The sequence below is a fragment of the Chiloscyllium punctatum genome, chromosome 11 (genome assembly GCF_047496795.1).
Source record: "Chiloscyllium punctatum isolate Juve2018m chromosome 11, sChiPun1.3, whole genome shotgun sequence".
Lineage (NCBI taxonomy): Eukaryota > Metazoa > Chordata > Chondrichthyes > Orectolobiformes > Hemiscylliidae > Chiloscyllium > Chiloscyllium punctatum.
Genome location: NC_092749.1, coordinates 39,917,866 through 39,942,542, shown reverse-complemented (window position 1 = coordinate 39,942,542; position 24,677 = coordinate 39,917,866). Strand labels below are relative to the sequence as shown.

At 39.6% G+C, this 24,677-nt stretch overlaps 1 protein-coding gene across 4 annotated transcripts in view; it reads right to left on the bottom strand.

The window, feature by feature from the left end:
* Window positions 1-24,677, bottom strand: part of thada (THADA armadillo repeat containing) — a 355,281-nt gene that overhangs the window by 229,633 nt on the left and 100,971 nt on the right. For all 4 annotated transcript variants that reach the window (XM_072580668.1, XM_072580667.1, XM_072580670.1 and 1 more), the window contains one exon: window positions 23,713-23,804. In XM_072580668.1, coding sequence (XP_072436769.1) covers window positions 23,713-23,804 — 92 coding nt within the window. The remainder of the gene's footprint in view (window positions 1-23,712; window positions 23,805-24,677) is intronic.

Genomic DNA, 24,677 nt, shown 5'->3' with positions numbered 1-24,677 from the left:
TGTGGCCTTTGTGTGGAGCTGCAGAAATTGGGGGAGATACTAAACAAAAGTATTTTGCATCAATATTTATTGTAGAAAAGGACATGGAAGATATAGAATGAAGGGAAATAGATGGTGACATCTTAAAAATGTCCATATTACAGAGCAGGAAATGCTGGATGTCTTGAAACACATAAAAGGTGGATAAATCTCCAGGACCTGATCAGATATACGCCAGATCTCTGTGGGAACTAGGGAAGTGATTGCTGGGCCTCTTGCTGAGATACTTGTATCATTAATAGCCACAAGTAAGGTGCTGGAACACTGGAGGTTGGCAAATGTGGTGCCACTGTTTAAGAAGGGTGGTAAGGACAAGCCAGGGAACTACATACCAGTAAGCCTGACATCGGTGGTGGGCAAGTTGTTGGAGGGAATCCTGAGGAACAGGATGTATTTGGAAAGGCAAGGACTGATTAGGGATAGTTAACATGGCTTTGTGTGTGGGAAATCATGTTTCACAAACTTGATTGAATTTTTTGAAGTAGTAACAAAGAGGATTGATGAGGGCAGAGCGGTAGATGTGATCTATATGGACTTCAGTAAGGCGTTCGACAAGGTTCCCCATGGGAGACTGGTTAGCAAGGTTAGATCTCATGGAATACAGGGAGAACTAGCCATTTGGATTCAGAACTGACTCAAAGGTAGAAGACAGAGGGTAGTGGTGGAGGGTTGTTTTTCAGACTGGAGGCCTGTGACCAGTGGAGTGCCACAAGGATCAGTGCTGGGTCCTCTATTTTTCATCATTTATATAAATGATTTGGATGTGAGCATAACAAGTATAGTTGGTAAGTTTGCAGATGACACCAAAATTGGAGGTGTAGTGGACAGCGAAGACGGTTACCTCAGATTACAACAGGATCTTGATCAGATAGGCCAATGGGCTGAGAAGTGGCAGATGGAGTTTAATTCCGATAAATGCGAGGTGCTGCAGTTTGGGAAAGCAAATCTTAGTAGGACTCATATACTTAATGGTAAGGTCCTAGGGAGTGTTTCTGAACAAAGAGACCTTGGACCACAGATTCATAGCTCCTTGAAAGTGGAGTCGCAGGGAGGTAGAATAGTGAAGGTGGCGTTTAGTATGCTTTCCTTTATTGGTCAGAGTATTGAGAACAGGAGTTTGGAGGTCATGTTGCGGCAGTACAGGACATTGGTTAGGCCACTGTTGGAATATTGCGTGCAATTCTGGTCTCCTTCCTATCAGAAAGATGTTGTGAAACTTGGAAGGGTTCAGAAAAGATTTACAAGGATGTTGCTAGGGTTGGAGGTTTTGAGCTATAGGGAGGGGCTGAACAGGTTGGGGCTGTTTTCCCTGGAGCGGAGGCTGAGGTGGGGTTTACAAAATAATGAGGGGCATGGACAGGATAAATAGACAAAGTCTTTTCCCTGGGGTGGGGGAGTCCAGAACTAGAAGGAATAGGTTTAGGGTGAGAGGGGAAAGATATAAAAAGAGACCTAAGGGGCAACGTTTTCACGCAGAGCATGGTAAGTGTATGGAATAAGCTGCCAGAGGCTGGTACAATTGCAACATTTAAAAGGCATTTGGATGGGTATATAAATAGGAAGGGTTTGGAAGGATATGGGCCGGGTGCTGGCATGTGGGACTAGATTGGGTTTGGATATCTGGTTCGCCTGGATGGGTTGGACCAAAGCATCTGTTTCCATGCCGTACACCTCTGACTTTGTAAATGAAAAGTTTTTTTGGAACAATTAACGCAACTTTAGAGACCAGAAAATACTGGCACATTATGTTTGTTTATTGCCTGGTGAAAATTTCTAACAACTTTATTGCTGATGCAAGGTAGCAAAATCTACACAAGTACTTAAGACCATGAATAACAGTGAGGAAAAGCCAGTTGAAAAATACTTCATAAGTGAAGCAATTTAAAAGAAACATATCATGCAGAACTCTCTGAATTTTGTAATGTGATTCTTATAAAGCAAGTACGCCGCTTTCAATTATGCAACTTAAGTGAAATAAATTAGCTGAATGGAAGAAACCTTTCAAAAAATCTAAATTGCAGTTTGCCCACTCCTTCAGCATACAAAAACATGTCTAATGCATTCCGTAAAAGGCATTTTGTTATTTAATCATGCAGAAACACAATATCTACTGGGCATTTTGTACTGGGGTACCAAAAATTCATTTGACAGCACATGATTATTTTTAAATTAAATAATTAATGAAATGAATAATCACCATGAATCAACCCAGATTTATTTTCTATGATACAGATAGTAAACACACTAGCAAGATTGACTAATAATCTACAGCTTTGTTAAATTAATAACACTGTCTCAGATGGGAAACTAATGCACCAGTAAAACAAAAACATGTTAATATTCAAAATTCTGGCACAGAAACATTTAGCTTGCCTTCAGATATCTGTCTCCACTTTATGTATTTTATTTCATGTCTAGTCCTGCTTTATATAGTAAAACAATACTTACAAGAGTACTTGTCTAACTTAAATCATAAATAAAATATAATCGTCTGAAAACTGACAGCATCCCAACTTGCAGCAATGACTGTGGTTTCGAGCAGTGTCAATTGATATCCTTGCATCGGGGAGAATTATTGCGAATGTGGCCTAAGAATTTGGTCCACTTTTGATGGTTGAACAAGTAAATTGTGGAAAGAAAAAAGTCTACCACGAGTGCTGCATGCAAGACTGTCCCTTAATAGTGTGAAGGATAATCTCTTCTGATGTCTTGTTTGCTGGTCTTGGATCCATTTGGAGCTTTTGAATCCACATTTAGCTGAGGAGAACTCAAGCTCATAGTTGGTATCACCATTTGTACTGGTGTCAACCAGCATTTCCTATTTTTGATTGATTTGGTATGTTTTCATGTCTCTTTTGACCATATCCTTGAATCAGAACTTCTGGCACAGATTACCCCTTTGTATAGCATTTTTTTTTAGGATATGGCCATCTTTCATTATGTTCACATGTCCAAACAAGCAAAGGTTTCTTTGCTTGATTAAGACTTGAATGCTTGTTACATTTGACTTTGAAAGACTTGCTTCATTGGTGATGGTTTTTCTATGTGACATGCAGGATGCTTTGTAGACACTAAAAGATGGATAATACAGCCTTTTTTTATGTCATATAGCAAAATGCTGACCTTCTAGATATCTAACTTTGCTCCTGTTCGTGAGCTTAGAGTCAGAGACGTACAGCACAGAAACAGACCCTTCGGCCAACTCATCCATACAGACCAGATTCCCAACCCAATCTAGTCCCACCTGCCAGCACCCAGCCCATATCCTTCCACACACGCATGAAAATGTTGCCCCTTAAGGCTCTTTTATATCTTTTCCTTCTCACCCTAAACCTATGCCCTCTAGTTCTGGACTCCCCCACCTCAGGGAAAAGACCTTGTCTGCTTATCCTATCCACGCCCCTCATGATTTTTTTAAACCTCTATAAGGTCACCTTTCAGCCTCTGATACTCCAGGAAAAACAGCCCCAGCCTATTCAACCTCTTCCTGCAGGTCAAATCCTCCTACCCTGGTAAAATCCTTGTAAATCTTTTCTGAACCCTTTCAAGTTTCACAACATCCTCCCGATAGGAGAGAGGCCAGAATTGCAAGCAATATTCTAAAAGCAGCCTATCCAACGCCCTGTACAGCCGCAACATGACCTCCCAACTCCTGTACTCAATTCTCGGTCCAATAAAAGAAAGCATATCAAATGCCTTCTTCACGGTCATATCTACCTGCAACTCTATTTTCAAGGAGCTATGAACCTGCATTCCAAGGTCTGTTGTTTCTCCATGCCTATTTTCTGGTTGGAGAACGTTGGGGTTGCCTTTCCATTACGAATACTGGACTCTTCAGCGAGATAGATTGCATGTCACTCAAGATCTAGATATTAGAATTTGCTGATTATTTCAAACAGTGTGGAGTCTAAACATAGGCACAGACACAACATCATGTCTTATTATGGCAGTTTTCTTGACAATGATTGTAAAGGAGTACATCACACGGGCATAGGACAGATAATCCATAACCCTTTGGAGTTGTTCTTCTGTTTGTGCAACTAGTACAACAGAAGCATAGAGAAGTTCTCGGATTATGATATGCTACATTTTTGTCTTGGCTTTCAATTTTGATAGCTTGCTGAGTTTTCTATTGATCATGCAAGGAGTGCATCCTTCCAAGGGAGGGAAAGCATAGGTGTATGGAACAGAGAACAAGATATGACAGTAAAATTGAAAAGGCAGACTAGTTTTACCCCATTCTTGACCTCAAACCGGTCAGATGTGGAGCTGTTGACATGAAAACAGCAATTTTCTCGAGCATTCAATAAAAGCTCATCCTGCTCAGTGTCAGATGCTTTTCTAAGACCCACAAAAACAAGAACGAGTTTAACTTGAAGCTCTCTACACTTTTTTCAAGGCTGATGCACAGAAAAGATAATGACCATTGTAGATCTGCTTGATCTGAAGCCACACTGTGCCTCCACATATATTCTGTTGGTTAGCTTGTTACAATGACTCAAGCAAAGGTCTCAATAATGCTGATGAGCAAGATGACCCAGTAGTTGTCACTATCTCCTTGATATCCTTTGTTCTTTCATATTGTGATGATTGATTTAATTTACGATTGTCAAATGTATCTAGGTATCGTAAAAAGTTTTGTTTCGTATGCAGTACGTACCATACAAAGATCATAGGGTGATAGAACAGAGCGAGGAATACAAAAGTTACAGCTGCAAAGAAAATGCACAAAAAAATTGACATTAAATTTGAAATTTGAGAGGTCCATTCAGAAGTCTAACAACAGCAGAGAAGAAGGTGTACTTGAACCTGTTGGTACACGTATTTAAGCTTTTGTATATTGTGCCTGATACAAAAGAAGTCGGAAGACATAATAACCAGAATGGAAGGGGTCTTTGATGATGTTGTCTGCCTTTCTGAAGCAACAAGAAGTGTAGATGGAGACAGTGAATAGAAGGCTGGCTTGCGAGATGGTCTGGGCTGTGTTCACAACTCTCTATAGATTCTTATGGTCTTGGGCAGAGTAGATGCCCTACCAAGTATTGATGCATCCAAATAGAATGCTTTCCATGGTACCTCTATAAAACTCAGCGTTACACAGATCCTTTGAAACAGAGTCTTATCTCCAGCAAATGTGCTGTTGTTGTCGAGGTATGGTAGCAGGTGGGATTCTTTGCATTTGAGTAATCATGTTGATATTCTGTTCTTTCAAGGTGTTTTCCTTGCTCCTAGGAAGTTAATGGCCTTTACACACTTGAGTTCTCAATCAAGCTCATTCATCACAAACAGGCAGAAAGATATCTATTGTGTCAATGTGAGTGGAAGTAGTGCTCCACCCTGCGGGCCACTTGCTTGGTCTTGTCAGTGAGTATTTCCCCTTCAACTGACTTCAAAGGGGCAATTTGGATGATGGTGGGCCTGAATGCTCTTTTGATACTGTAATACACAGTGCAAAATTACCACCATCACTTTACTATTTCTTTGTACAGTTTAAGCTAATATTCATTGGTCCAATTCATTCTGCACAATTACCTAAGGTAATATGAGACTTTCACATGTTATAGGGTTAGAAGTCAGATTGTAAGTCAGGTGAGCTGAGCTCTGTGCTTCAGGAACTAGAATTGTTTTGGCAACCTAAGTCTCAAACTAATCCTTGCTCCTGATTCTTCATTTGCCAAATGTGGTTGCTGCAGTTTACATGACAATTTGAATGGAAAGACGGCTATGTCTCATCTGTGTAAGTAAGCTAGTGAGCTCACAGGGGAAAGGGATCACCCATAAGCTTCTGAGAGCTTCCTACATTTGTTGTAATTCCTTATGCATGGAATGTTGTTGTATAACATGTTGTTGTAGAGCATGCCATAGCATTTGGACTGGGCAGCACGGTCGCACAGTGATTAACACTGCTGCCTCACAGCACCAGGGTCCCAGGTTCAATTCCAGCCTCGGGCAACTGTCTGCGTGGAGTTTGCACATTCTCCGAGTCTGCGTGGGTTTCCTCTGGGTGCTCTGATTTCCTCCCACAATCCAAAGATGTGCAGGCCAGGTGAATTGGCCACGCTAAATTGCCCATAGATGAAGGGCTTTTGCCCGAAACGTCGATTTTATTGCTCCTCGAATGCTGCCTGAACTACGGTGCTTTTCCAGCACCATTCTAATCTAGACTCTGGTTTCCAGCATCTGCAGTCATTGTTTTTACATAGTGTTAGGTGCATTCGTCAGGGGTAAATATAGGGTAGAGGATTGGGTCTGGGTGGGTTACTCTTCGGAGGGTCGGTGTGGACTGGTTGGGCCAAAGGGCCTGTTTCCACACTGTAAGGAATCTAATCTAAGATAATCATTATTGTGTCTTCACCCTGTTATCAACAAATGCATGATGGCTAATGCAATTGCTGACAGATGTAAAGAATGATCAATAAATAACAAGTCCTTTGATGATTAGCAGGACAAGTTGGTACCAATGGTCAGATTTCAGATTACACATAATACCCTGTGCCAATGTCTGCTCTGGAAGAAGGTGTTCGTAACACAAAGTCCACATTACATACAAGTTTTAGTCACCACTGTCCATATATATTCATCTTGTCAGGATCAAGACAGGGGGGTGGGGGAGACACACATTTACCATGAAGCTCTGTTTGATTCAATTCTTGGGGTAAAATTCTCCATCTGACAAGTGGCCTAGAGTATCATCAAGAGAGATACAGAAACTTGTCATTGGTACTGGCATGTAAGATTGGTGCATACATTTCAAAAACCATTATCTGATGAATGCATGGAGAGATAAGAGGTATTCAGAAGTCCTGATTAAATGTCCTGCCCAAAATGTCGACTCTCCTTTCCTGATGCTGCTTGACCTGCTGTGCTTTTTCCAGTGCCAAACTCAATCGATTCTGAAGTCACAGGCAGGTCTGGCATTACCTGTTTCAGTTCTTTGTTAACAGCAAACCTCATTTCACATTCACAATGGTCATCTACTCTTTTGCTATGCTAAAGGGTGGTGTAATTGGCCTGACAAATTGATGCAATGCCAGTCAATCTAGTGTTTTGGAGAACAGCAATGTTGACATTGAACATGTGTAGCTTCCAGTTGATCAATACCATCTTGCCTACATTGTCAAACAACTTCAAGTCCTTATAGATGACAGGGTACACAGTCCTGATCAAGCTTCCAAGCAAGCAAATCTTCATCTTTGGTATCTTGGCTATCAATTTACCATCTGCTTCTCAGGATAGTATCCCTAATCCCCTCATACCCATATTGAATAGTAGAGGTTGTTAGGATAGTACTTTATTAGCTGGGGGAGTCCAACCCAAGATTGGCAGTGATTGACCAAATGAATGAAATGTTTCTCCGCAACCTGGCAATCTGCTTTAGACCAAGTGAAGTGGATTTATAACTTTCAAACTTCCAAATTCCATGTTGGTTTCCTCACTGACAAGAGCAAGAGCAAGAGGAAGTGCAAAACATCCTCTCCACTGATTTTGCTACACAACTTCAACAAGATTTGGAAACATAGACACAGCAACAACATCTTCGTCTTATTGACTGAACCCCTAGGATTGGCTGGAGCCTCTACATCTGGAACCTACTTGGTTACAAGCGTCACTGATAGGTAATTGTTGAAAAAGATAATCATCCACTGACAAGAGTCCGTTCCAGAGCCATTGAATCTCCTGAGCAGGACCCACAAGACATTGGGTTCTATTCAATCCATAACTAGCAGGAGATGATGAATGTCAGACTCTGTCCACATGCTAGTCAGCCTGCTCTCTACATCTCTTTGGGGCCAAGGTTCCTCAGCTCTCTTGCATTTCAATCGAGAGCCATAAGATTCTTATTTGCCATAGAACATAGAACATTACAGCATAGCACCAGCCTTTCGGCCTTCGATGTTGCGCCAACCTGTGGAACCAATCTGAAACCCATCTAACCTACACTATTCCATTCTCGTCCATATGCGTATCCAATGACCATTTAAATGCCCTTAAAGTTGGTGAGTCGACTACTGTTGCTGACAGAGATTGGTAGGGGTGTGGCACGCACTGAGTAAAGAAACTATCTCTGACATCTGTCCTGTATCTATCACCCCTCAATTTAAAGCTATGTCCCCTCATGCTAGCCATTGCCATCCAAGGAAAAAGGTTCTCAGTGTCCAAGCTATCTAACCCTCTGATTATCTTATATGTCTCAATTAAGTCACCTCTCAACCTTCTAACTAAAACAGCCGCAAGTCCCTCAGCCTTTCCTCATAAGACCTCCGCTCCAAACCAGGCGACACCCTAGTAAGTCTCCTCCGAACCCTTTCCGAACCATCCACATGCTTCCTAATAATGCGGTGACCAGAACTGTATGCAATACTCCAAATGTGGACACCAGAGTTTTGTACAGCTGCAGCATGATCTCATGGTTCTGAAACTCAAATCCCTCTACCAATAAAAGCCATGCAGCTTTTATGGAGGGATTACAGATTGTCTTGGTAATATAAAGGCTGCATACTGACAATAGAGACTTATGTACTCCGCTCTCTCTTCAGAGTAAAATAGCCATTCACAAAGCATGAGACTACTAGACTTGATACATAACAATATCCTGATGCAAACTACTGGCACAGCATAACATGCCTGAGTGTGGTAACACTGGTTCATTAAATGGGTAACAACCAAACAATATTTATTCTGGTTATTATACTAATTATTCTGGTTTATCCACCAAATAAGTATCCTGTCTTTAAAAAGCAACCAAGTATTTTGAATAGTTATGAATTGTTACTTTCCCTCATTTAATTAACTTCCAATAACAATGCTTATGTTAAATGCAGAATATGCTGTTTGCTTTAATCATCATTGTTTTATTTGTATTGCTAGGTGCACCTCCCTCTTTCATTTTGTTTATTTCTATTGTGCTTGGGTGTCTCTTTGTGGCCTCTTATTTCTGTGTCTTTCGAGAGTCTCTTTCGACTGTGTAATTTTACTGGTCCTTTCTTGTATAATTTGCCACTTCTATGCTATTTTCTTTTGCTGTAGGAAAGTCTAGCTGTTAATTAGTGGTAAATATGGGTTATGGTTGGAGAATGGCCTAGAAATGGCCACAAGAGACTTTGGAAACGCAGATCTGATAGAGGTTTAGAGTAGGGTTTGACCACTGTGTGGAAGCAGCAGGAAGCCAGATTAAGGATGCGCCCTTCAATATTTGCCCATCTTGTTAAGTACCCTCTGCTCATGCTGTCACCTGCCTGTTCACCTATGTACCCACATGGCTCTGTTTTCTATATGTGCATGCTATTGTTAAACTCTATCCTCTTATTGCATTCCTTCATTCTTGCCATATCTTTCCTTGCAATTTTTCCCACTTGAATTATCTTGTTTTCCCACGTGCTTTGTTTTCCTATCTCTTTATCTTGAAACATCTTCAACTTCTTTCATTAACTAATCTTTCGCCCGCTCCCTATCTTCCTCAGCAACTGCTTTGTATCTTCATGCTCCTATTCCAAAGTTATGATGGTCTCCCCCAAAAAATGCAAATTTCATGTACTTTTCAGACCCTCCATTTACATTAACGCCACACCTCAGTGAGGGTAGAAAAGGCCGAAGTGTGTGGGCAAAGGAGAATAAAAAGCTCAGAAAAATGTCCAATGGAAAATAAAAACTTCCTAAAGAGGGAGTGTGTTGTGTATGCTGTGATGTCAACTACCACTAACTTTGGGTAGTTTGTTACCAACATCCTTTTTTTCTTGACTGGGTCTGGAGGCCTACTTAGAGAGTCATACAGCATAGAAACAGACTCTTTAGTCCAGTCAATCCATGCCGAATGTAACCCCAAACTAAACTAGGCCCACCTGCCTGCTCCTGGCTCATATCCCTCCAAATTTTTCTAATGCAAATACATATCCTAATGTGTTTTAAACGTCGTAATTGGACCCTTAGCCATCATTTTCTCAGGAAGTTCATTCCACACACAAACCACACTGTGTAAAAAAAAGTTGCACCTCATCTTTTTAAAATCTCTCTCCCTCACCTTAAAAATGCACCCCCTAGTCTTGAAATCCTCCACCCTAGAGAAAAGTCAACTACCACAAGAGTTGCCACAAGAATATACCCTTCATTATTTTGTAAACCTCTTTAAAGTCGCCTCTCAAACTCCTATGCTCCAGTAAAAAGTGTCCCAGCCTCTCCCTATAACTTAAATCTTCTATAGCCAGCAACATCCTGGCAAATCCCTTCTGAACCCTCTCCAGCTTAAAAATATCCTTTCTATAACTGGGCGACTAGAACTGGATATGGCATTCCAGAAGCGGCTTCACAAATGTCCCATACAACCTCAATATGACTTCCCAACTCCTACACTCAAAGGACTAAGCAATAAAAGGTAAGCATGCCAAACAACTTGTTATCCACCCTGTCTGTTTGATTTGGGAGAGCAAAACCACTAGTCAATCTTAATGAGAAGTGGATCTTGTCTTAAACATGCTGTAGTTTACTGTATGCCAGCAATCAGGTACAATTTATATTACTAACTTAATCATTGTTATGGAGACTGAGCAGACTATGATAATGGATCTGTTCTCTTTGAGATGCTATGATGTTCTGCATTTCCCTCCAAAGTCGTTATGACATTCAGGTTGGAACTTAATGCAGTCTCCAAACTTAACTCTTGTGGGGGTTTACCTTATTATTTCCTGATACATTATTTTATATAACAAAAGGGAAATGAAATTTTGAGGTTCAACTGCATTACCAGTTATCAAGAAGTCTGAATATTGCAGCGTTAAATACACCAATTATACATTTAAAAATCAGCAACCAAGCGGAAGTAGTGTAGACTTAATTCAAAATTGTTAATGCATCCTTAATAGATCTCTTACAATGTTAACTCAAAAAACAATCTGTTTCTAATCTGTTTGCATTCATTTTCTTATTTCTCCTTTAATGTATTTTCCATCCACAGCTCATCCTTTCTGCTACTGTCTGTTCTTTTGTTTTTCTTTCATGAGGGTAGTATGGCAGAAAGAAAGTTGCCAATGACTACAACCATTTTTTTAAAAAAAGTGTCAAAAATGCAGACTTCAGTCCTCAGTTGCAATCTTTCCAACCCTTTCCTTTTGCTTCCCTTGCCTGACACAGTTTGAAAGATCAGCAGTGCCATCTAGTGCCACATACACTCATACACAGAGTCACAGAATCTACAGCATGGAAACAGACCCTTCAGATCAACTAGTCGACAATGACTAGAATCCCAAACTAAAGGAGTCCCAGCTGCCTATTCTTGGCCCATTTCCCTCCTAACATTTTCTATTCATGTAGCTATCCAAATGCATAATAAACACTATAACTGTACCTACATCCACCACTTCCTTTAGAAGTTCATTCCACACACAAACCACCCTGTATGTAAAAAAAAGTTGCCCCATGTCCTTTTTCAATCCTTCTTCTCTCACCTAAAAAAAAACCCCTGTCTTGAAATCCCTTACCTTAGGAAAAAAGTCACCTGCCATTCTAACAAATCTTCTCTCAGTAAATTCTTTCCAAGGGGAACAGCCCCAACTTCTTCAATCTATCTCATAACTGAAGTTTCTCATTCCTGGAACCATCCTTGTAAATCACTTATGCACTTTTTCCAATGCAGTCACATCTTCCCCATAACGTGGTGCCCCATCTGCACACAATATTCCAGCTGAAGTCTAGAAAGTACCTTGTATAACTTCAACATCACCTCCTTGCTTTTGTACTCTATGCCCCTATTATTATATGCAAGAACACTGTATACTCGATTAACTGCTCTCTATAACTGCCTTGCCACTTTCAATTATTGGTGGACATAGACCTGTTCCCTCTCTTCCTGCACCCCATTTAGAATTGTACCCACAATTTTATATTATCTTTCAATATTTTCCTGATTGAAGTGCATCACCTCACATTTCTCTGCATTTAACATCAGCTGCCACCTATCTGCCTACTCCACCAAAACTTATCAATTTTAAAAAAAAATACCCAAACCTCATCCATGCATAATATCTAGGACTAAAATCATGATATAGGTATTAATTGAGGCAAACAGAAAATGAACAGTAGCTAAAAGCTAAAAAAAAATTTTGTGTGAACACATTGCATATTATTCCAAATGGCACACATTAAAATTGTATTAAGCTTTGGCTCGTACTTTCCACGTTATACCAATTCTGTGCAATAAGATGCACAATTGCCATTAATACAAGTTCTTGAACAAACTGCAGACCTAATCTCAACCACTTAGGATCAAACAGAGAGCATAGAACAGTACAGCACAGTACCAGCCCTATGGCGCTTATCCCAAAAGAGAAAATGCTGGAAAATCTCAGCAGGTCTGGCAGCATCTGCAAGGAGAGAAAAGAACTGATGTTGCGAGTCTAACTGACCCTTTGTCAAAGCTTTGGCATCCATGGGAAGGTCCGGGAACTATGGCGCTTATGTTGTGTCGATCTTCTATCCTACTCTAAGATCAAACTAATCTACATACCCTTCATTGTACTATCTTCCATGTGTCTATCTAAGAGTCACTTACTTGTCCCTAACATATCTGACTCCACTACCAACACTGGCAGTGCATTCCATACTCCCACCAATCTGTGTAAAGAACCTACTTCTGACATCTCCCCTAAACTTTCCTCTCATCACCTTAAAATTATGCCCCCTCGTGATAGCCATTTCAGCCCTGGGAAAAAGTCTCTGGCTATCCACTCTATGCCTCCCATCATCTTGTACACCTCTATCAACACTGATCCTTCTTCGCTCCAGTGAGAAAAACTCCGCTCTTTCAACCCTACATCATAAGACATGCCCGCCAGTCCAGGCAACATCCTGGTAAATCTCCTCTGCACCCTTATTAAAGCTTCTATATACTTCCTAGAACAGAAGACAACTAGAACAGAACACAACACAATATTCCAAGGGTGGTCTAACCAGGGTTCTACAGAGCTGCAGCATAACCTTGTGGTTCTTAAACTCAATCCCCCTGCTAATAAAAGCCAACACACCATATGCCTTCGAAACAACCCTATCAAGTTGGGTAGCAAATTTGGATGATATATGGACATGAACCCCAAGATCCCTCTGTTCCTCCACACTGCCAAGAATCCTGCCTTTAACCCTGTATTTTACATTCAAATTCCACCTTTCAAAATGAATCACTTCACATTTGTCCAGGTTGAACTCAATCTGCCACTTATTGGCCCAGTTCTGCATCCTGTCAATGTCCCGCTGCAACCAACAGACCTCCATGCTATCCACAACTCCACCAATCTTCTTTTCATCAGCAAACTTATTAATCCAGTCTTCCACTTCCACATCCAGGTCATTTATAAAAATCACAAAGAACAGAGGTCTCAGAACAGATCCCTGAGGAACACCACTGGTCACCAAGCTCCTCACAAAGCTATGCTGACTATCTCTAATCAAGCTATGGTTTTCCAAGTAATCATAAATCCTATTTCACAGAATCCTTTCCACTAATTTGTATCTTACAGACATCAGACTGACTGGGGCCTATAGTTCCCAGCATTATCCCTATTCCCTATCTTGAACAAGGAAATAACATTTACCACCTTCCAATCATCTGGCACTACTCCAGTAGACAGCGAGGATGCAAAGATCATCACAAAACAAACAGCCATCTCTTCACTCACTTGTAGTAACTTTGGGTATATCCTTGGGTATATCCCACCTGGCTCAGGGGACTTACTTATCCTTATGTTTTTCAACATTTTCAGCATATCCTCCTTCTAAACATCAAACTGTTCGAGCATAGCAGTCTGTTTCACACTGTCCTCACAAACGTTGAGGTCCCTTTCAGTAGTGAATACTGAAGCAAAGTATTCATTAAGGACCTCCCTTACATCCTCAGTCTCCAAGCATAAGTTCCCTCCACTATCCCTGATTAGCCCTACCCTCAGTCTAGCCATTCTCTTGTTCCTCACATAAGTATAGAAAGCCTTAGGGTTTTCCTTAATCCTACCCTCTAAACGTTTTTCATGCCCCCTCCAACTCTTCTAAGTCCATTCTTCAGTTCTTTCTTGGCTACCTTGTAACCCTCCAGAGCTCTGATCAATCCTTGCCTCCTTGACCTTAAGTAAGCTTCCTTCTTCCTCTTGACGAGATGGTCCACATCCCTTGTCACACACAGTTCTTTCAACTTGCATCCTTTCCTTGTCTCAGTGGACAAACCATTCAAAACTACCAGCAAGTGCTCCCTGAACAATCTCCAAGTCTCTGTCATGCATTTCCCTGAGAATATCTATTCCCAACTTAGGTGTCCCACTTCCTGCCGAATAGCATTGTTTTTTTCCCCTCACCCAATTACATACTTTCCCATACTGCCTGCTCCTATCCCTCTCCACAAGTATAGTGAAAGGTCAGGAAGTTGTGATCATTATCACCAAAATACTCTCCCACTGAGAGATTGGACACCTGGCTTGGTTTGTTGCCAAGCACCAAATCCAGTGTGGCCTCCCCTTTGGTCGGCCTATCTACATATTGAGACAGGAACCTCTCCTGGACATACCTGTCAAAAACTTCTCCATCCAAACTATGAGAACTAAGGAGGTTCCAATCATTAATCAGGGAAGTTTAAGTCACCCATGACAACGACCCTGTTGCACCTTTGCTTCCCAATCTGCTTCTCCAGGTCTCTGTTGATAGCTGGGGAGCTTGTCTGTAGAAAAGTCCCAATAAAGCGACTGCTCCTTTCTGACTTCCATCCATACGGACTTTGGAGACAAACCCTCCTCATCGACCTCCCTTTCTGCAGCTGTGATACTATTTCTGATTAGCAATGCCGCTCCCCCTCTTTTACATCACCTACCCCCTCACCAGTGGTGACCCTTAGTTCCCATATCCTGCAAGAGGAGCCTAAGTATATCACAGAGATTGCAAAACAGGTTGCAAGACTATTCAATCAAAATCATCTTTTGGCATTGCAATAAAGAACTTATAGTATTTAATTAACTGTAAAACATGCATTTTTAATTAAAAACGTTTTAGCCAAGGCACCTGGCCCAGATGGTTTTCAAGCTGAATTCTATAAAGAATTTACAGAAATATTGGCTGGTCCACTTATGGACATGTATAACTATGCATATAGTCAGGGCTGTCTCCCGCCTTTGCTGAACGAGGCAAATATCTCTCTTATCCTTAAAAAAAGGAAAGGATCCAGAAGACTGTACATCATCAGACCAATATCCTAGCTAAATGCTGATTTTAAAATCCTTTCCAAAACGTTAGCATTGAGACTAGAAAGGGTACTGCCATATATCATAAAGGAGGATCAGACGGGGTTTATTAAGGGCTGTAGATCATCCAATAATATTAGAAGGGTTTTGAATATGATTCAAGCCTGCCATCAGGGAAAGATACCAGGAGTAGTAGTTTCATTAGACGCGGAAAAGGCATTTGATAGGGTTGAATGGTCATATTTGTTTTACACATTGGAAAGGTTTGGCATGGGAAAGGTGTTCACCAAATGGGTCTCAACATTGTATAGTGATCCCAAAGCAGTTGTGGTTACCAATGGATTAGGTTCGGATAGCTTCAGTGTGGGTAGGAGCTACCGTCAGGGATGTCCTCTCTCGCCATTGTTATTTACGTTAACAATTGAGCCACTAGCAGAAGCTACACGGGCTGATCCTAATATAACGGCCCCGAGGATTGGTACAGGTAAACATAAAATTACCCTATATGCAGATGATGTTCTTCTAGTCCTCAGTAATCCTCTGATGTCCGTACCTCACTTACTCCAAGTTATTAATACATTTAGCGCATTCGCGGCTATAAAATTAATTTCTCAAAGTCGAAGGCTATGACAATGGGTGGCCTTGCTATGATACCCCACTTTAGTGGACGGACCCCATTTTCCCTTTCGGTGGTCCCTGGAGGGTTTCTTATATTTAGGCATTTTTGTTACCCCAGTATTTGGTCAGTTGTATAAGGCTAACTTTGTGCATTTACTGGAAAGGATAAGGCAGGACCTCCAGCGATGGGGAGACCCTCCAATTTCCTGGCTGGGTAGAATAGCACTAATTAAAATGAATGTCCTGCCCCGTCTCCTATACCCTATGAGAATGCTTCTGGTGATGCTGCCGAGGCTGGCACTACGTAAACTATATGGCTGGTTGGGTTCCTTTATCTGGAATCATAGACGACCCCTCATTAAGCTGAAGAAGCTACAGCTTTCACAGGCAAGGGGAGGATTGGACTTCCCAGACTTTAAGAAATATCAGTTAAGTTCCTTATTAAGTTACATAGCTGATTGATTTGATCCACAATCAATCTGGCTGGACATCGAGGCTTCAAGTAAAATGCCCACTTATTAACCTTTTATTTTCAGACAAGAGAAAAATCATTACGGATTACTGTAAAAACCCTATAATACTAAATACAATTAAAGCTTGGAATATAATGCGGCAAAATGAGGGCAATTCACATAAAATATTCCCCTATGCGCCGATAGTGGGAGCATGGGGATTCCAACCGGGGTTTACAGACACCACTTTTAAACTCTGGTGATCCAGGGGTATCTCACGTCTAGGGGACCTATTTAAAGATGGTGTCCTGATGTCTTTTGAACAGCTGCATCAGAAATTTGGATTACCTAATAAAGACCTCTATCGATACTTCCAAATTCAAGACTATATACAGACTAAGACTACGTTATTAGATAGTCTTTATAAATCAGATTGAGAATGTAGAGTACTACGACCAGTGGGGGTATCCTCCATCAGTACCATTTATCATTTACTACATGATGAAGTATCGGGAGATATGGACAATCTACTTAAAACATGGGATCAGGAATTTGGACTAGAAATCTCTATAAAAACGTTGAATGACATTTGGGAAAATGCCAGAAGAATCAGCATCTGTAACAGAACTCAGGCTATCCAGCTGAAGATACTTCATAGGGCCCATATAGCACCGGATCGATTGGCAAAATTTAAGGCAGGGGCATCTCCAATGTGTCCCAAATGTAAAATAGAGGTGGGCACTCTTGTACATTGTCTATGGACCTGTCTTAAGATTCGTAGATACTGGACTAAAGTAGCAAGTACCCTGACAGAAATTTTAGGAACAGAAATTAAAGTGGATCCCGTATCTCTCCTTTTGGGCTTTTCGAACTTATCCTCCCTGGACATGCATGGGAAGAGACTATCTTCTCTTCTCTCTTTCTGTGCAAGGAAAAATATTTTGGTAAACTGGGTGGCTGAGGCCCCCCCTGGACTTTCAAATTGGCACAGATTAATTATGGAATGTATTCCCTTTGACTTCCTTACAAATATGGTGCACCGAAAGACCGAATTATTTCATAAAATATGGCAGCCCTTCTTGAATTATATGAATACAGATATTTCGGCTATCCTAACAAGGGCTTTTATTTAATTGAGATTACGAACCTGGCTGGTCCGGGGCCCCTTGGGAGAGGAATCCCGCACGAATACGGGTTTTGTTACATTTATGTTAACACATTCCGAGCATGTATCTCACTATCCAATTTCTATGTTATCCACATTTTTTTCCTTTTCCTTATTTGAGAAATGTAAGAGACTTAAATATACACTCTGGTTAGTTGTAGGTTAGATTAGTAGTTAGTTGAGTTTTGTTTATTTTTCTCGGTATTTTTCTTTTGTTAAATTTTGGTTATTATGTATTTAAGATTTAATTGTATATCAATGTTTGTACTTGAGAGTTTTGTTTATTTTTGTAAACTTGTAAAAATGTTAAATTTCTAATAAAAATATCTATAAAAAATGTTTTAGCCAGCAAAATAAAAATTGTATTTAGCAGCAATAGAGGACAAATACATGTCTTTTGTACAGCAAAAATAATATACACAAGTCTTTAAAAAACTTAAATCATTAACCAGGTGTTAAAATTATATTTCTTAGTTAATATTTTGATGTACTCAAAGTACTTCCTGATTATGATAAAAATGCAAAAATTATGTATATATCAGGCTACAGAATGTTTGGAGATGAGCATCTATTCAAAGGTTGTAGCTGTGAATGTTAAAAAATATTCTGATTTCTGGTTAGTGTAGATATTTTTGATCTAGAATAAACATTCCATTTCTCACTTTTGAAAATCACACTCTAAAATCAAATGATCTTAAAATCAATTTGGATTAGACTCTTTCATAAAACTTTAAGTTTTGTTTTAATCATATTAACCATCTCTTGCGTTCTCATTCATAAATATTTCAAATAAAATTTTCTAACTTCAGGAAAACAATGTTGTCAAGAATTCAAAAAGATTATAAGCCAAGCTAATCCTCCTTGTCACTGCAGCCTTTCTTCAAATAAGTCACAAACAATGAGAGAGATATCAGCAACCAGAGCTCATGTTACAGCACTGATCTTAAATTTCAAATTTGCTTTTCTCTATTATTGCAAATATCCAAGAACTGTCTCAGAACCAAAATTTATCCTGGAAGAAAATAATTCTCTTCAGCATGAGCTTTGCTAAACAGATCAATGTTTCCAGCTCTGGCTGTTCCCTACTCCACAAAATACGAATTTACAATTACTATCACGGCACTCAAACTCCCATACACTTTTACAATAAACAATGAACCCACTGATTTACATTACTTGTCAAAGCGTATCAGCTAATCTTTGTAGGATTACAATATAATTTCAGAAATTCAATTTAGCCTGTTACTATGGTAATGTAACACTCTTTTGTAATATAAGATGAATTAGTGCTTACCATCTTTTTGTCAGGTCTCACTAAGTTGTCCTGGTTTAGTCCAGCTTTTAATATGATTGGAAGCTTTTAATATGAAGCCAGCACTGCAACTGAATATATCAGTTTTTTCAGAATTCTAAAAGGCATGAAGATTACCTCATAAGTTTCCGAACCTTCCTTGCATCTTAGGTAGTACAACTACATTTTTCACTCCGGTCCAGTACTATCAAATCAGAGAAATACAGCACAGGAACCGACCCTTCAGTCCAAATAGTCCATGCCGAACATAATCCCAAACTAAACTTGCTCCACCTGGCTACTCCTGGCCCATTTCCCTCCAAACCTTTCCTATCCAAATACATATCCAAATGTCTTTTAAATGTTGTGATTGTACCCACATGCACCACTTCCTCAGGATGTCCATTCCACAAGCAAATCACCCTCTGTTATAAAATATTTGCCCCTCATATCACTTTTAAATTTCTCTCCTCTCGCCTTAAAAATGTGCTCCTTTGTCTTGAAATCTCCCATCCTACGGAAAAGACAATTGCCATTAACTCTATCTATGCCTCTCTTTATTTAATGAGCTTCCAGAAGGTAGCCTCTCAATCTCCTCCGCTCCAGTGAAAAAGTCCCAGCCTTTCTTTATTACTCAAATCTTCCATTTGAAACATATTTTTGTAACTTAGTTGAAATAAAACTCCACTTGTGTTGATTTATTGTTCTTGTAATCTCAAAATGAAATTTCTATTTCCTACTCCAATTGTTCTATTTTATAGATTGCCCACCCCTCAATTATTTAGCTTCTTGTGTTCACAAATGTAACAGGGTTCCTACATTTCACCATATCCATTCATTTCCCAATCTCATATCTGCTGTGTGACGATGCTACTCCTTTAACAAGATTATGGTATCCTTGGCATTTTTTTTCCCCCCCAGAGAGATTGTAAAAGCAGTGATTCTGAAAAGTCAGGCTTGGATGAGTTAGGGCCCAGTTTTACTTTGGCTAACAGATACTGCCTTGGGCAAGAGACTTTCAGGTTTGGGGAAAAAAAACACTTGCACAATGAAATGGGAGTGGCCAGTTCTCCCAGTTCAGCTTTTCTTTGGTTTGATTTTAGCAGTCTGTACACTGAAAGCAGGTAGGTAAAAACAATGACTGCAGATGCTGGAAACCAGATTGTGGAGTAGAGCGGTGCTGGAAAAGCGCAGCAGTTCAGGCAGCATCCGTGCAGTAAAATCAATGTTTCGGGCAAAAGCCCTTCGTCCGGAATTCACTGAAAGCAGTCAGTTCAGCTTGAGGCTGCTGATCCAACGAAAAGGTTGCTAGACCCAAAGAAACAGATCCATGTTGATCTTTCTCTGACTTCTCTCTTGTAATACCCTGTGTTTGATTTTGCCAAGGGGTGTTTATGGAGATCGTTGCAAGTATTGGGAACAGCATCATTAAGTTGGGATGCTCTGCTGGGTTTTTGGATAGGTTAAGTTATTCTGTTCTTTTTTGTTTGTTTCATTCCATAATCTTATAAATAAATTCTGTTTTGTTTAAAAATAGGTGGTTTGACCACCTGCATCACTCCTGGAATATCCAATATACACCTGCTTAAAACAACGAGCAAAGTCCGGATCTGGGCCAGTTTCTTAAAATGTTTTGTTGGGGTCTGCCCTGATTTGTAACAGTTGTAAATGCCATGTTCATCATTGCTACATTGCTAGTTTCCAGCTGTTAGTAATTAGTAAATGTATATATATTTCAGTATCCAGGATTTTAAAGGTGTATATACTTCAAGGATAATAAAACTTTCAACTGAGATGATGCCATTTGCTTTCAAGCTCCCTACTGCTAGGTATTTATTTATGTACTCAGCTGGAATTTGGATTTTTGTTTAGTTTACGATAAGGAAATAGATATCCTGTGCCGTTTTAATAAAACCATCTCACAAATGACTGATACTTCACTGATTAACAATTTAATATACTAGATGACATTAACTTCTCAGAACAGCAAAACTTCACCCAAGGCACCAGCACTCTCCATAAATCAGCAAATGTATAAACTTGAACCACCAGACATTTATTGTATTATTCCAATCTTCACAATGTTCAAGTAGTCAGTTGAAGATGTGAGTAAGAAGGCTCTCTGCTGGTAAGTTTTACTCAAGTTATTATTTAAGTGATTTATGCTGCAAATAAAGTATAATGATTTGTATACCCCCCCTGCATTATATTTCTACTGTTGTGTTTTTATATTGATTATGTGGACCACTTGATCAACTGGTACATACTGATCTCATTGGTGCAAGTTAATCAAAAGGTTTGCTGTAAATCAATACAAAATCTTAACCAGATTGATACCTGCTCTAAAAAGGGATAAATTACAACAGACTGGATAGATAAATTTTGCATTCCTTTAAGAATAGAAAACAAGATGGTTTTGTAATTGATAACAGAAATATTTATGAAGCATTACTATTCCTGTTGCTTAATTATCCACCACAATTCATGAATGGATGCAGCAGAACTGTAGCATTTTGATTTGAAATGATTTGGGGTCATGCAGCTCTCTCAGCATGCAGTCTTATGTTATAACTCACCAGATATGTACCTTATTTTTGGATATGACTGCTGCCAGTCCTCACATGTTGTTCTATGTTCTTCACTGAACTAATCATGCTAATTGTATTATACTTATTATTTAATCGTATGCAGGTCATTCGTATTAACGGGAGATTCACTTAGATTTGTGCTATTTTATATAGGAGCAGACAAATTGTGGTTTCAATATTGTATATCACTGTGAATAAAAGTTTGTAATAATAATAAAGTTTGAAATAATCAACGTAATAGTGTATCATGGTTAGGCTCTCTTGAATATAACATGATCAAAAATGATGACTTTGTAAAACCAAAAAGTGGAAACAAATAAATATTCAGACAGAAAACAAAAATCTTTGGGCTATTGTGGAAAAAAGCAAAAATTACTTTAAATTTTCAAGACAACGTGATATTTTTCAGTCCTGAGACACATGACCATGTGAAAGAAAAAGGTGCCTATGTAGGACTGATTGCAATTCTACCAATGATAAAACAAGTTATGGACAATGTTGCTTGCTACAAGAATCGGTTGCAGAGACAAGGGGGATATTGTAAACAAAATTATACAGAAACGGATAGGATTTGATTTGAGACCACAGCATAGTTTTGGATTGGCACCAGCAATGAACTGTTAATTACAAGTTCAGAAATGTGTGTAAACGTGAATATCTTGATCATAAATAAAATTGCAGAGAGCTTTGCCAGCAATGTACTTTGTGAAAGGAAGATGGGTATTGGTTTGATACTAAAACAATTATTGGTTGCTCTACTCTAACTAGTTTAAATTAACACCGGTGTCTATTTGTAAATAGAGGTGAGCATACTGATGTCTTTTGACAATGCAATAGGAATAGATTTTTGCAGTATGATGATATGATGATCTGATCCCCAAATGCTTTTATAATGAGGTAAAAGGACTGGTTCCTTCACAAGAGAAGAGAACACTGCATAACTACATCAAAAATGGAAACATATGTTTAAAAGGACAAAAATATGAAGACAGTCTGCACCACAATTGGGTCTGCATTAGTTGGACAATTGTGTCATTCAGTAACTGAATAAGTCAGAGAGGTAAAACTTAAAAGTGTCAATCTGTACTCAAGACGTCTATAACTGTCATCCATGTATTTAATAGGTTTTTCCGAATTTAAAAGGGTTTGTCATATAATCTAAATGCATGATAACTATATAAATCGTCTAAGAAAAGTTGACTATTTTCTTTAATTTGTAAATAATTAAGGTGAGGGCCAATGGAATAAAAGAGATGAATCCGTTAAAGCTCTTCGATTTTCAGGACGGAAGGACAGTACGGTGACTCAGTAGTTAGCACTGCTGCCTCACAGCACCAGGGACCTGGGTTCAATTCCCACCTCGGGCGACTGTCTGTGTGGAGTTTGCACATTCTCCCAGTGTCTGCGTGGGTTTCCCCCGGGTGCTCCCAAAATCCAAAGATGTGCAGGTCAGGTGAACTGGCCACATTAAATTACCTATAGGACTAGCTACATTAGTCAGAGGGAAATGGGTCTGGGTGGGTTACTCTTTGGAGAGTCGGTGTGGATTTGTTGGGTCGCAGGGCCTCTTTTCATACTGTAGGGAATCAACCTCTGATCGAAGTGATTTTTCCTGATCTCCGTTCTAAATTGGGACGGCATAGTGACTCAATAGTTAGCACTGCCGCCTCACCGCACCAGGGACCTGGGCTCAATTCCACCCTTGGGAACTGTCTATATGGAGTTTGTACATTCGCCACACGTTTGTGTGTGTTTCTTCTGGGTGCTCCAGTTTCCTCCTATAATCCTAAGATATTCAGGTTAGATGGACTGGCCATCATAAATTGCTCATAGTGTCCAGAGGTATGCAAGCTTGGTGAATTGGTATGGACTCGCTGATCTAAATTTATTTGCACACTCTGCATGCAGAATGTTAGATATCAGAGTAACAGGTAGACTTCTCCATTCTCTAAATCACGTTCAGACTACACTCTCTCAGAAACCAGATGATAAATGGTGCAGAATCAGGCAAAATTGTTCTGCTGGTCTCATTTATTTACTATTAGCCAGCAGTCACTTTCAATTGCATGAAAATAACTGAAAACAACATGCAGGGCCCATCATGGGCATGAACCCTGAACACCAAAACTGCTTACAGGAGCTGTCACCAATAAGACAGGCAGCGCACTTCTGACAAAATGTGTGTGCACTGCTTGCCATACTGCATCTTCATTAAAAGCAGAATAGTGCCACCAAATTTCAAAGGTGCAAACAATGAATGCAAGAGCAGCTGAAATCAAGGACAACAAAGTTTACTTGGGATAGTTATTCTTTGGAAAATAAATTAACAACAAAATAAACATAGGTGAAACAATACCTGTTTTTCTTAGAATGTTCATCTTTTCCTCTTTTGACGCCAAATATCCTAGTAATCAGTGCACTAAACAACAAAGTAGAAGAATTTCGCACCTGGTAATCAAATGCAAGGAGAAAATGTTATGAATGAAACCTTCCTTGTCCACTTTTTAAAAAAGTTGTACACAATATAAACCTGATTAAAATCAAAGAACAGAAACAGTTAAGTTTTAGAAGAACCCAAAAGTGATACACATTATGGAGGAATCTGAGACATTTGGAGATCCAATGGCCTGTATGGCAAAAATATTCCTCAAGAAAATTAGCAAGTTATTTGAGAATACAAAACGTAGCCAATTAAAGGTGATTCATAAGCTGTCATTACTGATACTGACAAATCAATCATCTTCCACGGTCTCAAACAAAACTCTAAATTACGTTATCCAAGCCATCTCCAAGGCACAGGTCTTTCTTTCCCCCTGTTCATCTGTGGCTGATTTGTTCAAGATATTTAAAGGTTATTTATTTCAGTGCTGGTTTTGAAAATTTCAAGTTTCTGATAAACCAGATGGTTAAGAACTAGGAAAGTTAATGGTACAAGCAAAGTAAGTTAATCAATTGCTTTGTTCTTTATCCCAGAAAGATCTCAGTTTCATGTCTTATCCAAAAGAGGATACCTTTGGCACAACAACACTTCCTCAGTACTGTCCTGAGTCCAGTGTTGATTGTGCTCAAGTTTGTGGAATTTGATACCATAACTTTCTGACTAATGGATAAAAGGGCTAACAGTGAGCCAAGTAAAATTTCTAGTTTTATTGGCAATCTTTGCCAAATTAGGGATATTTCTGTGCTGTGTGTTCCTGCTATTTAGGAATTGGACTGACTTTGCAAAATGATTTCATACAGAGCTGGCAGAGGTGACACTGGATTTGACTTCAGGGTTGAAATGGCTGAGTGTGACCTGCTACTTCTGTCCCCAAGCTATAA